The sequence below is a fragment of the Hemicordylus capensis genome, chromosome 2, assembly GCF_027244095.1.
Source record: "Hemicordylus capensis ecotype Gifberg chromosome 2, rHemCap1.1.pri, whole genome shotgun sequence".
NCBI classification, from domain to species: Eukaryota; Metazoa; Chordata; class Lepidosauria; order Squamata; family Cordylidae; genus Hemicordylus; species Hemicordylus capensis.
Genome location: NC_069658.1, coordinates 424,482,183 through 424,498,914, shown reverse-complemented (window position 1 = coordinate 424,498,914; position 16,732 = coordinate 424,482,183). Strand labels below are relative to the sequence as shown.

Genomic DNA, 16,732 nt, shown 5'->3' with positions numbered 1-16,732 from the left:
CAAGGAGAAGAGAGTAAAAGCAGGTAAGTGGTTACAGCTCTGTCTGTGATTTGGCACTTTTAGAATGCTAAACTCTCCCTAGCTTTTGCAGAGCCCAGGGTGAGCATAGTTTGTGAGACCCCTCTTATAATGAATCAGTATTGACCCAGCTCCGCCAGAACTTGAAGAGTCTCTGTTGCTGTGCATGAGATCCCCCAGTAACAATACTTTGCACATCTTATGTAATTTGTTTATTTGTATTATTGTAAATAATGATGCTTTGGGTGCCTTGGTCAAGGGAGAAAGGCAGTATAAAATGCAACAAATAAATAAGGACAGGGCCCAGAGTGACCTCCTCCCCTGCCAGTCCCCTTCATACTGGCTTGAGAGTATTGCTTCTAGCTGTAGTACTACAGATGTTGGGGAAAAGGAGATAGTTCAAACTTCAAAGATGAACTGCAAAGGAGGTGGTTGGGAGAAACTTGCATGCTGCCTCTTACATCCCCCCCCCCCCAGTAGCACCAATAAGTAGCACATTTTCAACAGAGTGAAAGATTTCTTGATGGTCGGTAAAGTGTGCCATCGAGTCGGTGGTCCTGGCGACCACAGAGCCCTGTGGTTTTTCTTTGGTAGAATTCAGGAGGGGTTTAACATTGCCATCTCCCGCTCAGTATGATATGATGCCTTTCAGCACCTTCTTATATCACTGCTTTCCAATATAGGTGTTTCTGGAAAACATACCAGTAGGGATTCGAAACAGCAACCTCATGCTTGCTAGGCAAGTCATTTCCCGCTGTGCCATTAGGTGGCTTTGGTACCTCACCTTAAAGGTGACAAATACCAACCTCTCAGCCTGTACCTTTGCCATTGGCTCATCAGACTCTTGAAATTTCAGAGCTGCTTCACTTTGGCCTAAAGCAATTAAGGCAATTTTGACTGCTTAAACATCCGATTGAGAGCAACGGGTGGCCTATACATTATTTTAATCCTAATGTTGTATAAGAAAACTTGAATGCAATACGAGTGCACACGTGCAATCCAAGGCATACATTTACCGAGGAAAGCTCTGAGATTCTGATATGTGTGACAGGTGCAACAAGGGTACCATATCTATGTTAAATGTGAGCTGCACATTTAAAGATCAGCCCTACCTGGAGATGCCGGGATCAAGCCTGGAATTTCCTGCAAACAAAACAGGTTTTTCACTTCGCAGCTGCAGCTCCTTACTATGAGCCGCCCTTCTATTTGATCTAATAATTTCATTCTGTAGTTTAGTGCATTTCCGATTGCAGTCAATATCAGAGGCTATGGAGGCTGTGTCCCCTGCAGAGAAGCACCTTTCAAAGTGTCTTATGTTAAGCAGGGGGAAAGCAATTGCCCCTCTTCAACCCCAGCACAGCATCCCTCCAGTGATTATTGCTGGTGTCTGCCTTTGTGTTTCTTTTAAATCTAATTCTTTAATAATTATGACAGGCAATTCTTCTTCTTCTTCTTCTTCTTCTTCTTCTTCTTCTTCTTCTTCTTCTTCTTCTTCTTCTTCTTCTTCTTCTATTAAAATTATTATTATTAGAGAGCATTTTCACTGAAAAGTGATATATAAATAGTAGTAGTAATAAGTGTAATAATCGTAGTCATGTTATTTATTTCTATTAAAATGTATAGGCCACTTTTTGAAGTGTCCATTCCATGCTTAGCCGGAGACTTGTCCCTCTATCTACAATATGCATGAAAAGGCTCCTTTCGGCATGTGGAACAATTGATATTTACTCATTCCTAATCAGAATTGCTTTGGGTACACAAAAGTTATTAGACGCATATGTGATTGATGTGTGTCTGCAAGCTACTGACTACAAGAAATATGAGGCATAGCTTCTGTGTTGATGGGGTCGTTCTGGGGCAAAGCTTTGGTAGGAAGTTGACTAGAATGAAGGTTTGGAGGTGTACTGGCACTTTGAAGTCCCATCCAAGTTTGCCAAGCTTGTCAGTGTGCTATCTTTGTGGCTTGGCCCAACATCCTCTTTTGGAGCTGAAACAAGATACGGGGTCCTTAATGTGCAAATATTTGTTCACCCACAGCCGATAAAACATCCAGCCAGAGCCACATGGAACTTGGAGTGTCCTAGGCTAATAAAAATAAAACATGGAGCCAGCCATAATATTTTGGACACACGCATATCCTCTGATAGCCAACTGCTTGTATTACTGATTGTACACCGCTGGCTATACAACCAGGCAGCTTTTGAGTTCTTGCCCTCCTGAGCTGGTGACAGCAGCAGAGGGCTTTCCTTCAACCCTTTTGCTTGGGAGTTCCTTCGTTCAGGCAGAATGAACAGGAGAACAAAATAGGAACTTCTGTGCAAAAGAGTTGGTCTGCTTCTATTCCTATCCTCATCCCAAGTATCTGGTCACATTCAGCAGCTGAAATTTTCATTTAGCATTTGAGAGACCAACTCCCCAGGCTTGAGCTCCACATGTGCCCTAATGCACACACAAAAGGTCTATGCATAAGATCTCTCACATTCATTTCTACGAAAAAAACAGATCAGCCGTGCACTTCTTTGTATATGTGGAGCTGCTGAAGCTCTTAGACCTATAAGGGACTGCTAGATCAGAGCATGCAACTGCAGATTCGAAACATAACAACATAGGAGTTAAAGCCATTTCACACATCACACAGTAGCAAATCTCTTCGCTGCATGTCCTCTTAGGATACACATATTTGCAAACGCTTGTTTTATCACATTTCACACTTTACACTTGTAGGTCTGTCTAAATATCTGTCTAAAAATGTAATGTGTGAAGCAGGTCATCATTTCCTGGAAGTCAGTGACACCTAGACCTGTTCTGCATATACAGCAGAATGAGGTAGAAACGAACTGTACAACTTCAGACACTTTTTCATGCCCCCATATTCCAAAACAAAACAAGAAACCAAAAAGCTACAAGGAGAAACGAGCACAGCAGGGAAAGAGCTGGACCAGAGCCTTTCTCCCTGATGTTAGTTTTGTAAATGCAGGCAGTTGGGACACATTCCAAAATGTAACCCATACCCATGCAGGCTGAAGTTCTTTCCACTCTACCACCTCATGTGCAGCCCAGGCTTTTTTCAAATACTGCAGATGTGTTTAAAATCAGGGTGCCATAAAATCTGCTGGCAAATCCCAGCTGCCCAAGTGCCCAAGTGTGGTTAAATTCCAAGCAGCATTGATTGAGGCAGCAGTGGCTTGCCCTAACAAGCAGAGGGGTGGGGTGGGGGGGGGGGAGAGAGATACTTCCTCTCATTTCCAACAGCCTCAGTTCAGTTGTGCCTCTCTCTCACATACCTCCCAGCCCTGGCCCCAATGAGAGCCACCACACTTCCTACAGGCTGGTTAAATACTGCCTTGCTTGCCCCACCTTCTCTTTGTTAAAGCAAGCTGCTACTGTATAGAAGTTATCCTGGGATCATATTCTAGCTTAGCTGTAGGCTTGCTTTGGGCACGTACAAGGCCCGCCTGTCCACTCGGCAAACTAGGCAGTCGCCTAGGGTGCCAAGCAGAGAGGGGCGCCGACGGCCTGGGTTACATGCTACACGGTGAGCCAACGGGGAGGGGGCTGCCCCCACAGGCATGCACACACACCTCTCATCCAAGTGGGTACTCCCCATTCCTGTCGTCTGCCCACTTGCTTTCCCCACCACCTCCGCTTCTGCCAGCCACTCTTGGGCAGCCAGCCTGGCATGGTGCATTATAATCACTTTGCTGTGTCATGTGGCAACGTGATTATAACACACTGTGGCAGGCCACCTGCCCAGAAGCAGCTGGCAGCGGCAGGAGCAGTGGGAGAAGGCAGCAGAGTGGCGAGGACAGCAAGTGAGTGGGTGGGAGGGCACCAGGGACCACACGCCTGCCCACTTGGATGATGGGCCTGCATGTCCACCCACCCACCCTCCCACCCAATTCTTGTGCTAGCCCTGGGCATGTTCTTATCCCTCAGCAAATAATTCTGCAATATGTACTAGCCTACAATTTTATATAGATTTTTATAAATCTATAACAACCCTCTTCATTACTCATTTTCTGAATGGAAAAGGGAATAAGCTTTTGTAAAGTTGCCCTAATTGGTAGTCAGGAGGCAGATATTACTTACAGGAAAGTGGCATTTAAGTGGCCTACCTGCATGTTGAGTGGCAGCTTCCGCCACCCCCACCCCACACTTCAGTTTTCTATAATATTTGATAAGTTTTAAAACATGCTGGTCGTTTTTCTTTCCTTTGTGCATCTCCCACTTACTATTACAGAACATTTTATTAGCTCCAGTTGTGTTTTTTCTTCCCAAAGAAAACTCTGTAATGTCAACTATCAAAGACCCCAAGCAGACATTTCCCTGCACATTATCTTTTGTTCTTGAAACCTTTGTACAAATGTAATATTGCTCATGCAAAATAACAAATTCTGCAAAACAGGTCATGCCTTTTTGGGTGCAACTTTAATAAATACCACATCACTTCTGTGCAAAACAAATGTCTAAGCAACTTTGAGTCTTCTTTGTGAAACGAGAGCATGTGTCATTCACTCAGGTTTTCTCAGTTGCCCTGTCGTAGGTATACTATGTGCAGGTATAAATACTTCTGAGTAAGCTAATGCAGGAAAGGTCAGTACAGGTGGACCTCGCTATTTGCAGCTCTGCACATCCGCGAGTGTCTAATTGACACCCGACCTCATTATCCACAGATACAAAAGGGTTAAAACCAGGCCCGTCCTTTGGGTGGGGTGGCCGTCCTGAGCCCTGAGCTTAGCCAGGCCCTGTGGCCGGACCCAAACACACCACACATTCTCTCTCGCCCTCTCAATATCTAACATGTGCAGCATTCATGAGTTCAGTCGCCTCCCTTGTTCTAGCGATAAGAGTGGGGACCAAACTTCCCAGTTCCACACAAACTCGATACTAAATGAGAGGTGAGATGATACTAAATGCACCCTGATTAGGCATCAAGAGTGCACACACGCCTTTCAGTGGATATGCAGGTCACACGGTGCTGGGAAGTTTTCCTCTTTCCTTGTTTAAGCGAGGAGAGAGGCAGCTGAACTTTCCAGTGCCATGGGAGCTGGATACTAAATGAGTGGGGAGTGCCTCTCCCACAGTTTGTGCAGTGCTGGGAAGTTCGGTTGCTGCTCTCATTGCTAGAATAAGGGAGGTGATTGAATTTAGTGCTGCGAGTGCTGGCAGTGGCAGCAAAGAAGGAGCGCTACTGAAGGGGCGTGCCACTCGCCCCCAGCCCCACGTCCTCCTAGGGATGGCCCTGGCTAAAATCCACATATCTCTGCAGCTCATGGTTTAACATCTTGGTTTGCGGCCAATCCTTAACCATCACTTAGGCATTCGGATGTGATATTTAGTCATTGTTAAGCCATGGTAAAACATTGTGTCTGCACAGGGCCTGTGTGTTGCTTAGGTCTAGTACATGTAGGTATTACCTCTGGCCACTTTTCTCCACCATCTGGCAAACAGAGAAGCCCTGAAGTTCACAGAAGTTGGACATCTCAATTTAATCCTGTTCATCTTTGGATGGATGGCATTGGAACAGTCTGAAAGAATTTTAAACAAATGCCAGCAGCTATCCCAGTATTCACCTGTATGTGTACATACAAGCACAAAGCAGAGACATACGGTGCATTAGGATGTCTCCTGCAGGCCAGGCAGGAAGTAGGAGCACCCTTGCTTATCTGACCTGTCTTGGCTTCTGTAGCAGCTATAATAGGGGAGTCTCTGGGATCCTAATGCCAGCTCTAGCAAAGGAGGGGGCATTCTTCCAGGCTGTAACAACTTAGCATAGCTCATCTGCTCATACACACTGTGCAGTGCAATCAAGTTATTGTCCACATCAAATCCATCAAACCCCCAGGCCGATTTTGTAAGATTTTGCAGAAGTGAGAGGGGAGATCATGTTTAAGTGAAAATATGCATATCCCTCCACGTGGTCTTGAAAGCACAGAAATTCCTTGCACACAGAAAACCACAGACTTAAAGAGAGATTTCCCCCTCATTTGCATGCTTCTGTCTGTCTAGACATTCTTCCATGTGCAAACAGCTGTAATATACACATACCAATCCCAAACACCTCTGGCACATGACGCTTGCATATATGTGCACTAAAATCTGATCCCGGCCTTGCAAGTACATGCCTCTGCATATCTCTCCCTCTCCCCCCACCCCTCTCTCACTCTCTCAGATCCTATAGGCACAATCTAAAAGCTGGCTTATGAATGATCCTTAATTGGTGTTTCCAAGGCAGCACCCCCTTTGGGCAGAGTGCTGTGCTCAGGCGTTGGTGGCGAGACGAGACGGGCTGGCGTCAGGTTACAGATCCAGGGGGTATTTATATTAATGTATGTTCGTGAAGAGGTGGGCGGGTTTTCTTTACCCATTTTTGTTAGAGAAAATGAATGAAGGATGCCTGAAGCAAAATGCATGGCGGTCATCTGTTCTGTGAATTTCCCCCCTGCAAAGAATCAATCCCAGCCACAGGGGCTCTAGCCCAAATCCTCTTGGCCAGATTTCAAACAAGGTTTGATGCAGCCATTGACAGAGGCCAGGTCCAGCCCTGGAAGTTGAAGGGGTGACCTTGAACTTTTTGCTGAGCCAATGAGTCAGAAATTTGATCTCTGGTCCCAGAGTGTGTCCCTGCAGTTAGGAGTGTTGTTTGGGTTTGTCGAACGAATTGCTGAGCTTTTTCAGTGTCTTTTTAATCCTCAAAGCTGTAAGTCTGGCTGAGGGGCTCTGGAACCAACATTCCTTCATGATCTTAGCCAGGGCAGACAAAGTCTGAGGAAGGGGGTCGGGAGAGGGAGGGAGGGAGAAAGAGAGGAAAAATTACTGCAATGTAGAAGCAACGGCAACTTTCTGCTATTCTAGACTTTCAGCTGGTATCATTCTATGTAACTAGAGTCTTGCAAATGTGTTGTGTTGATGAGGGCAGTGTGGACTCCCTCCCCTCCCGCCACCCCCAGGCATTGACAAGTCTAATCAAACATCTTGTTTCTTCCCTCAGAATTTTTCAGAATTTTCACTTCTGCAGGAATCTCCAGATTTTCCTTTTAAAAAACCACTTTAGACAAAATTTGGTGGAAGCTCCAGGCAGAGATCTCATCAACTGTGCCCACTGCATAGAGGGTTTCTTCATAAACTCTGAACTTCCAATAGGGGATCCAATGCTGATAAATGACACCCAAAGCTAAGCTTGAATAATGTTCAATTTTTGAAAACAATTCAAAGTGCAGGTGCTTACCTTTAAAACCCCAGATGGCTTAGCACCTTGCCCCACATGAACCTGCCCATAACAGAGAAAATTTTTGGAGGTTCTCCCATATGTGTCCTGTCTCAGAGATTAAGAAGAACATAAAAATAGCCCTGTTGGATCAGGCCCAAGGCCTATCTAGTCCAGCATCCTGTTTCACACAGTGGCCCACCAGGTGCCTCTGGGGAGCCCACAGGTAAGAGGTATGTGCATGCCCTCTCTCCTGCTGCAACTGGTATTGAGAGGTATCGTACCTCTGAGGCTGGAGATGGCCCACAGCCACCAGACTAGTAGCCATTGATAGACCTGTCCTCCATGAATTTGTCTAAGCCCCTTTTAAAGCCAACCAAGCTGGTGGCCATCACCACATCCTATGGCAAAGAAATAAGAAATAAATTAGAAATATGGCAACTGGGAGGGGCTTTGTGGTGGTGCACCCCCCTCCCCAGAATGCCCTCTTGAGAGAGGCTTTCCTGGTACCTATACTTTTATCTTTCTGGAGAAAAGTTAAGGCTTCTATTTTTCTAAGTCTTGTAAACTGTGGTTCTTTTAGGTTTTACTCTCCTGCTGTATTTTTCATGTTTCTATTATTCTGCTGTTTTACTAGACTTCTTGTTATATTGCTTTAGATTGTTTTATTGACTTGTTTGTTGCCTTGGAAGTGACATTCTTAAACAGCATATAAATTAATGAGACAAACATATAAATGTTTGCTTCTGGGCTGGGAACCATTCCTCACTGCAAGGGATATTGCTTGTCTTGTCAAGATTATTTTCTTTGCCTCACAAATTCGAGAGAGTGCCCACCAACCTACTATAGCAAAAGGCTTTCATTTACAGACTGGAAAATGGGGGCCCAGATGTGTGTGCGCACGTGTGTTTTACGTGCTTTACGTGTGTTTTACACGTGTGTTTTACGTGCACACACGCGTGTGGTTGTTTTTGAATGAGCACAAAGAGAGTTAGTTCCAATATCTTTGGAGTTTGTCTTGGGTCATCTCTACATATCCAGTAATTTTCAGGGGAAAGCTACTTGGAGGTTTTCCACATGTTCAACCCCAGATGACTGAATGCACAAAGAGGGGAGACTGGGTGGTAGGCCCTACTCCCGATCTATGCACATTCCTTCACATTTTGGAACATCCTGTGCACGTACATCAGTATGTACTTAGGGCTGTCTCCATGCGTTCAAAAACTCTGCTTCCTACAGGTTCCTGTTAGCATGAAGAGAGCCTTACTTGTATGCATGTAAAGGGTTTGTTCTGGCCTTCCTTGAATGTCCATAGACTGGGGACAGAGGCAGCACCTGTGATCCTAATTCCCACTCAGAAATGGTCTGAAAAGGGCTGTGGGTGGAGAAGCCCTAAGCCTAGAGACATGAGGGCTGTTCTGATGGTGAGGAGGAGGAGGAGGAGGAGGAGGGTAGGAGAAGCCTCCGCTCCTAATTCGGAAGCCTTGTGTGCTCCCGACTGGCCATCGTGAGAATTCTACAAGCAAGGTAGGAGAAAAGGAAAATGCTTGCCTGTGAGCTGGGTACGCAGGCGGGCGCTCTGGGGATTGCTTTCCTTCCACCCTCACTCTGGAGATGGATACAAGTTCTGAGCTTACCGCTGCTGCCCGCCTCTCTCTGTAGCTCACAAATGAACATACTCCTCTTCTCCTACCTTGCTTGTAGAATTCTCATGATGGCCCACTGGGAGTAAACACCCCTCCTGAACTAGGGTTGGAGGCTTCTCCTACCTAGCAATCATTGTGAGAACAGCCCTAGTTACATCCGCTTGATGCAACACTTCCTGGGCTCACCAAAGGAGCTGTAAGGCCAGCAGCCACCATATTAGGAGTAGGGGAGAGGCCTTAACACACTGTTTGACCCAGAGTCTCTCTTAGCTACCCTACTACTGAGAGATTAACAGGGAACTGCATTCCATCTGGTGCTGTGTTCCTGTTTTTTTTTTTAAGTCATCTTGAAGACTGTTTGATCAAAATCTTTAAAATAGATAAATAAAGCTGGATATTTTAGCTGCTTGCATGTGACCTACATACAGCAGCTGGAATCCCACAATAACATTTGGCAATAACATAGATGGAACTGGGGGGGGGGCAGGCAGGGCACGTGCCCTAGGCGCCACTGAGGTGGGGGCACCACACCAGTTCCTGCCACCCCCACCCCATTGCCCACCTGCCCAGCCCCAGGGCCCCTCAGCCACTTGCCTCCAGCTCCGGCCTAGGATCCGCAGCGAGGCCTAGGATCAGAGCTGCCTGCAAACTGCAGAGCAGCTCTTCTCTCCCCGCCTCTCAGCTGATCGGCGGGTAGGCGGGGCTTCCAGAGAGGCCTCCCAGTAGGCCTCCCTGAAGCCTGAACTCGGCAGGCCCCAGCAAGCCAGGAAGGAGGCTGGCAGAGCTCCCTGCAGCAGACCCGACCATCCAGCACAGCTTTTGCAAGGTAGGCTGTGAATTCCTTTTTGTGGTTACCCCCCTATATAGGGATCTGCTTGCCATAGATGGGGCTTTGCTATGGGGGGTGGGGCGAGACTGAGAAGTCTCTGAATATTTAATTTAAAACAGACTGAAAAATGTGCTGGCTTTAAAAACAAAAACTATCTAAAAAGGCCTATAAGTGGCTTGTTTCATGTCAGAAAATTATAAAAACTTCTGGAACAAGTATATTTTATTTATGTTCATTCATTCATTCATAAATGCACTTATGTTCAAGTTGTTTTGCAACCCAGAAGGTCTGAGTGAGAACTGTGAAGCATGTGTTGTGCTTTTATTTTATTTTTCTTGTGTGTGAACTGCTCTCCAATAACTTGCAGGGACTTCAGGATAAATCTAGCCAACATGTGAATGCAGCACCTCTTTTCCAGAGGAGATGTGTGTTAAAGGGCTTTAAAAGCCTGGTGTGAAAAACCTCCTGGAATCAAACTTTACTGAATTTGTTCAGAATTCTGAGAAAACAAACATAGGCTCACCCTGCATGGTTGAAAGTCTCCTTTGCTAATCTGCAGCGAGGGGGCCATTTTAATAATTAGCGTTGCTAGTGTGTTCTAGGCATTAAAAGTAGCACAAATATATAGTACTCAATGTATATATCACTATATACTGTGAAGTGTGCATGTGTGTATTCAGTGAAATGTATTTCCAGGCAGCATACTTATTTTGGAATATCAGACTTAAATCCTTGGGGGCCTGGGATGTGTGGAGGCCCTGGACTTTGAGGGGCTGGGGGCCCATTTTAAAATCTCAACTTGGCCCATTCCAACCTTGCTGTGCCCCTGACGGTCACTACACATGGGTTTATAGACACACACACACACCCCACCACCTTCTTCTTCCCCTATTTTGCTAGTGGCTATTTGGGCAGGTGATCCTCTAGGACAAAGTCATGTTTTTTAAAGAATGAGATGAGACAGAGAAAATGACACTTGGAATCCTCTGATAACTCCTGACTGTTGTTCTAAGTCTTTTACAGAGATGGGTCATGTTTTCAGGTTTTGATCAACAACCACGTCTAGATGGTACAGTGTTCCTTTTAACAAGGATTTCCAGATATTGTTGACTACAAGTCCCATCATTCCTGTTTGGACAGGGGCGCAATTTCAGTGCTTGCCCTAGGCGCTATTTTCCCTAGTTACACCTCTGGGCAATAAACACTGTTATCAGCTTGGGCCAAGATTTGGAATAAAATATATAGTTCCTTCTTCCTCTATGGATTACAGTGCCTTGGATGGTGGTGACTGTGGAAACAAACTTTTGCAACTCATTCTGGATTTATTTTCTTCATATGTGCTGGATACCTTATTTGGATTACTTTTTCTTCTTGATTTATGAACATGCTACATAGACTCAAAAGTGTGTATAAATATTTATATACGTTAACATTATTAGAATTTATTGTGAACAAATAAGTTTAGTCTGTTTTAAGTTAATTAGATTGTATTATTCTTCCAAACAAAGTGGCAGTGTAATCCTTTGTTATTATTATTTCATTATGAATATCCCCTGCTAACTGAGCAAAGAAGCACCTTTTAAAAGTGGTGATTTTCTTTATTGATCAGGAGAAGAGCATCTGGCTCTATCCATCCCCAGCACAGCATCCCTCCCGTGGCTGTTCCTGGTGTCTATCTTATATTTATTTTTAGATTGTGAGCCCTTTGGGGACAGGGATCCATCTCTCCTCCACCCCCACCCCGTCTGTGTAAACTGCTTTGGGAACTTTTGTTCGAAAGTGGTATTACATATTAATAGTAAACAACGATGAAAAATAATGCTCAGTTAGCTAGCATGCTGAGGACGTGAGACCTCAGATCTGTGCAGACATATTCAAGAGTAGGAATCAGGGAGCTCAGAAACTACTGTCGGTTCCCGGGTTTATCTGAATTTTACTTTAGATAAATTTTACTTTAGATTATTTTACTGATTTTATTTATACAGCCCTGCTGGATCGGGCTCAAGGCACATCTAGTCCAGCATCCTGTTTCACACAGTGGCCAACCTGATGCCGCTGGAAGCCACAGGAAGGAGTTGAGAGCATGCCCTCCCTCCTGCTGTTACTCTCCTGCAACTGGTCCTCTCCTGCAATCCTTCCTCTGCAATCCTTCCTCTGGCTTTTAAGATTTGAACAAGTCTACCTTTAGTCCTATTTCATTACAAAAGCTAGGTGCTACAGCTGGTCTGCTGAGTTTCAACCCAGAGATTTATTCTGCCCACTTAAAATTATGATATAAGTGGGAGAAGCAGCAGCTGCCGCTTGTCTTGCCTCTTTCTTCTCCAGCCTTTTCATCCACCTGTTTCCAGCCTGCTATGCGGCACTCCTGGAGTCCTGCAGGCTACGGGAGACGTGGGGAGCAGAGCGGAGAGCAGACAAAGAGACCAGGGAAGGAGCAGGTGGGAGAAACTGAGTATGACTTCCGTGCCTCCTGGTTAACTGGTAATTTCAAAGCTATGCTGCAAATCTTCATGTTGCAACCTGGCAATCCTAGCTGCTGTTATGAATGTTCTTTTTCTCTGGGCACAGAAGGTGCCACTCAGTTTCCCCTCAGGTTGATTACATGAATTTGACTGGGAGCTTAATTCATATCCTGCTCTGGTGTGAAAAACTTGCTGGACAGTGCTGTCTGGATAGCAGTCCTGGCTGGTTGGGTTCCCTGCTGGCAACATCCCTCCCTCCCACCACCTGCTGTTCTTTCTGTCACTGTATCACTCACTGGGTCAGAGTAGAGCCGATTTGGGATGGTGGGCGTCTGTTGGTCAACACAAACCACTTTTTTCATATCTTCAAAGCTGGGGTCGATTGGCACCATGTCAAAGAAAGGAGGCTTGTAATCTTCCACAATCCCTGCAAGACAAAAAGATGGTGTGAGGAGAGAGAAGCCAAGGCAGATCACCCAGACTGTTGTGCACCAGACTGTCTAACTCAGGGGTGGGAAGAAGGTCCATTGGGATGTACTGGACATAGGTCTCCAGGTTTCCGACTCCTCATTGTTTAAAAATAGCAGCATGAAAAAGCTTCCCTCCTGCCCAAATTTAGACTGCCAAAACTAAGAAAGCCGGGGTGTGTGTGGGGGAGAATCAGAAGTATATTTTTTTGTGAAAGGATTGTGAGCAAGGCTCCAGGGTGGAAAAGACATTCCTGGGCTGAGCAAGTGCTCAGAGGCACCTGGATCTTTAATTCTAAAGGCGGGTCCAAACGACATGCCAAAAGTCAAACCTCCAGTTCTGAGAGTTTGGCGGTGAACCCAACTTCTGTTGGGGAGGGGAGCAATATATTGACACTGGTTGTGTCATGCGAACTTGCTGATGTTGGCATGTTCCACCCTACTTGAGGTCCGAAATTTGACATCTGTAACCAAGATTTGAACTTGGTTATAGATTTCAGTTCTGGAACTGAAAGTAGGATAGAACATGTTGATGTTGGCAGCTTTGCACAACATGACCAATGTTCTGGAACACAAGTTTGCCACTGAACTCCACACTTGACACTGGAAGTTCCACTTTGGCATCTCATGGAAGCCGCCCTAAGCATATGTTAAGCATTGTTAACCGCCCAGAGACGAAAGTTTGGGCGGTATATAAGTTAAATAATAAATAATAAAAGTAAATAAAATATGTCTACCCCGGGATACTATTTTGCACCTGGTTCTGGTTGGTGGACCTTGGGGTTCTAATAAAATGCAAAGTAGATCCTGAAAGCTTGCCCAGTTTTTATTATTTATTTATTTATTAGAAGCATTTAATATACTGCCCACTCCAAAGACTCCAGGCGGTGTACAGTGACATGTAAATAAGGTAACATTAAAAATTACAATCAAAAATCACATTAAAAATTGCAAACTAAAATAGAAAATGGAAAGGAAATAAAGTAAACTACAGGGCAAATGCTCGGCAGAAAAGAAAGGTCTTCAGTAAGGATTTAAAGACCGGTAAAGAAGGGGCTAGACGAATCTGAAGGGGAAGAGAATTCCAAAGAAGTGGGGCGGCAACCGAACAAGCCCTTTCGCGGGTCCTAGAACTCCGAACCTCTTGAAAATCAGGGACCGGCAAAAGGGCCATCTGAAATGATCTAACAGGACAGGATGTAACTGGATGGGAGAGGCGATTCTATAATCAGGGATCCTCAGCGTTGGGCCCCCAGATGTTCTTGGACTTCAACTCCCATAATCCCCAGGCCCAGTGGCCTTTGGCAAACAGGCATCAAGCCCCGCAAGGCTTGGAAGGTAAGAACCAGGACTCTGAATTGAATTCAGAAGCAGATGGGCAACCAGTGCAGCGACTGCAGGAGAGGTGTTATCCTCTCATATCTTTTGGCACCCATAAGTAGGCAAGCCGCTGCGAGCCATTTTGGTCTAATTCATCCACTGCAAATATGTGCTCCATCCATCCATCCATCCATCGCAAGCGCAAATGTTCTGTCACACTCTAGTTAGTATTCAGGGCAGGGATATGCAGAAGCAGAGACAGGTTAACAGGCTGAATTTCCAATGGCTCTTCGAGTTCTATGGAGAAATTGACTTAAATGGGCCGCAGTCTGGAATGCAGTTGAGAGAAGGGTAAATTCTGCCCATTACCACAGACGAGATCACCAGGAATATGGAGCGGGTTTTGCCCCCATCCCAGTGGCATCTCTGAGTTCACTCTTTTACTTTCCAACGTATAAGTGAGTGGTTGCCATTCACTTCAGAGGGTAGTAGTGCAAAACTTGTGAACACATCTGCCCTCTTCTACTGCCACTTGGTGGCCCAACCTTCACTGACATGAATCCTGCAGGAAGTGCAGAGATACCCACAGAGAGCAAGATATAAGAAATCCACATGCCCTTTTCCCACATGCACCCTTCCATCATCACAGTCTAGTAGAGCAGCTTAAGAATGTGGGAAAGAGGCAGAATATTCCACATAAACAGTTTTTGTTCTTCAGTGGACATTTCATCTGTCAACAGAACAGATGTACATACAACAGTGCAAAGGTTTGTTATGCACAGTTGATATTTCTCTTTGAGAATTAGGCACATAGATATATTTTAATATGGTGGTTTCTTTCAGGAAATGCTGAAATGCTTTTTAAAGCATATGCTTCAAAATGAAGTACTTCAAATGGTTCCCTGTGTTTGGAAAAGTCTTTGCAAGGATATGATCTGTGTCATACTGGCGGTCAAAGACAGACATGTCATCAACCATACAAGCTAACTTCAAGAGAACAAATTACACCTATGATTTAACTATTCCTCTTTTGAGAGGCCACATAGCACAGCCTTTGGCTCTGCACAAACTCTATTCAAATATATAGAGGCGTCGTGGTAAGTCACAAGATTCTAGCAGCAGCCTAGTTTTATGTTTTGATTTGCCAACAGTCACCCTCAGTAAGAATTGTCTTCTTTGCAGTCCTTGTTAGTGTAGAAGAGGATGGAATCAGTGGTTGTTCCTGTTGGTCCTTTACAGTGTTGCGAGACGGTTTTTAAAATGTGAGACACAATGTGATTTGTGGGCAGCAAATATTCAAGTATGGTTACTTTCTCATATCACCTGCAGTAGATGCACAGTACCATCAAATATATAGGAGAAAGGAGACCCCATTCAGAATAAGTATGAAGATCCTGCTTGTTATGTCTTACAGGTCATCAGGTCATTTATCTGTCCAGAGAATGAAGCTGCCATGGATCTTATGGATTTTAAGGCACCCAGCCTGCAGTGAGATCAATTTTACTATCAGCAATCATCATCTGAAACCTCAATGACTTCCTTGCTCAGAACTGATGTGTGAGACTCCTCTGAAGGTTAGGATATCAAGAGGTAGATATGTGCAAGATACTGTGCTGTTTTGGTGGCATTTCATAATCCTTTCCTAGTTTATAGAATATATTCAGTTGAATAACCGATAGCTAGCACAAGGTGAATGCAGATGAAGCTGAGGAGATCTGCAGAGAATACAACTAACAAGATACAATCAGTAGTGATGAGAGTGCTAGAAGAAGGGTACTGGTACTTTAAAATGGTGTAGCCCATCATATTGAGACACACCTTATGGCCCACTCAGGTGTTTCTCATCAAGCACATAAATCATGTGATAAAATCATGAGCTGTGCACATTGCCACTATCACTATTTGATCCTCTGGGGAAAGTGTGCTTCCTCTCTAGGAAGCACTCTGGATGTCACCACAGCCAACATGAGTTCTAATGGACATGAAGAAACTCGCTGTGGTTTTGATAGCTGTGCATTACTTCATAGACTGTCATGGACAGAATCAAACACAAGTGTAATTGTCTTAAGGGTAGAGGAAATGCATGTTGCAAAAGCATTACAGAACAATTACAGTGATAGATATGGATCTTCCAATGCAAAAGATATGGTTCATCACTGATATACAAAACAGTCTTGTGTGACAGGAACGTTTCAGGTAATTCTCTGGTTCTTATCAGCAAAGCATCTCTTCCAACTGCCAATTTGGGCAGCTACTTACTGGGCAAAGGTCATAAGCAGTTCATGCTACAGCTGATGTGTTTTCTCATTGGGAAAACTGCTTTAAACATGGCAATATATAGACACATCAGAGTGGCTGCTGATGGCACTGATACCATAATCTCATTCCTGTATCCCACACAAACAAACATTTTGATGCAATCTGTTAGGCACAAATGAAATTTGTGATGTTAAAGCCAAGAAAGAATTCATACTTGAAGATGGATGCAAGATTATCATCTTTGCACACACTTGAACTGGCTTGACATTCCTAGCAGCTTGTTACTGTGACAATAAAGCAGCAGCATTTCAAGAGCTCCACAAATCTGAAATGTTGGGCCACTCAGGCATCTTTCTGTAATCATGAGAAAGTGTTAGAGCTGATAGGCATTGGTTGCAAAATCCTAGTATCTTTGTATAAGGGAAAGCCAAAACCATACATCCTGAAATATGTTGCAAGATGATCTTTATATGAAGAAAAATATAGTGCAAGCAATAAATTCAATGTTGTATTTTCCCCTCCAT

At 44.6% G+C, this 16,732-nt stretch overlaps 1 protein-coding gene and 1 long non-coding RNA gene across 4 annotated transcripts in view; one reads left to right on the top strand and one right to left on the bottom strand.

Annotated features, from left to right (window-relative positions):
- Positions 1 to 16,732, top strand: part of LOC128345736 (uncharacterized) — a 30,527-nt gene that overhangs the window by 5,253 nt on the left and 8,542 nt on the right. Inside the window, exons 1-2 of one of the 3 annotated variants that reach the window (XR_008316613.1) lie at positions 9,551 to 9,697; positions 15,364 to 15,539. This is a non-coding gene — a long non-coding RNA (uncharacterized LOC128345736). Of the gene's footprint in view, positions 1 to 9,550; positions 9,698 to 11,925; positions 12,139 to 15,363; positions 15,540 to 16,732 lie in introns of those variants that run through there. The other 2 variants (XR_008316614.1, XR_008316612.1) reach the window with 2 other exon arrangements.
- The window catches only part of ACVRL1 (activin A receptor like type 1), a 45,768-nt gene continuing 33,463 nt past the window's right edge, over positions 4,428 to 16,732 (bottom strand). The window contains 3 exon segments of the mRNA XM_053298121.1: positions 4,428 to 6,650; positions 6,652 to 6,783; positions 12,459 to 12,589. Coding sequence (XP_053154096.1) covers positions 6,609 to 6,650; positions 6,652 to 6,783; positions 12,459 to 12,589 — 305 coding nt within the window. The 3' untranslated portion in view covers positions 4,428 to 6,608.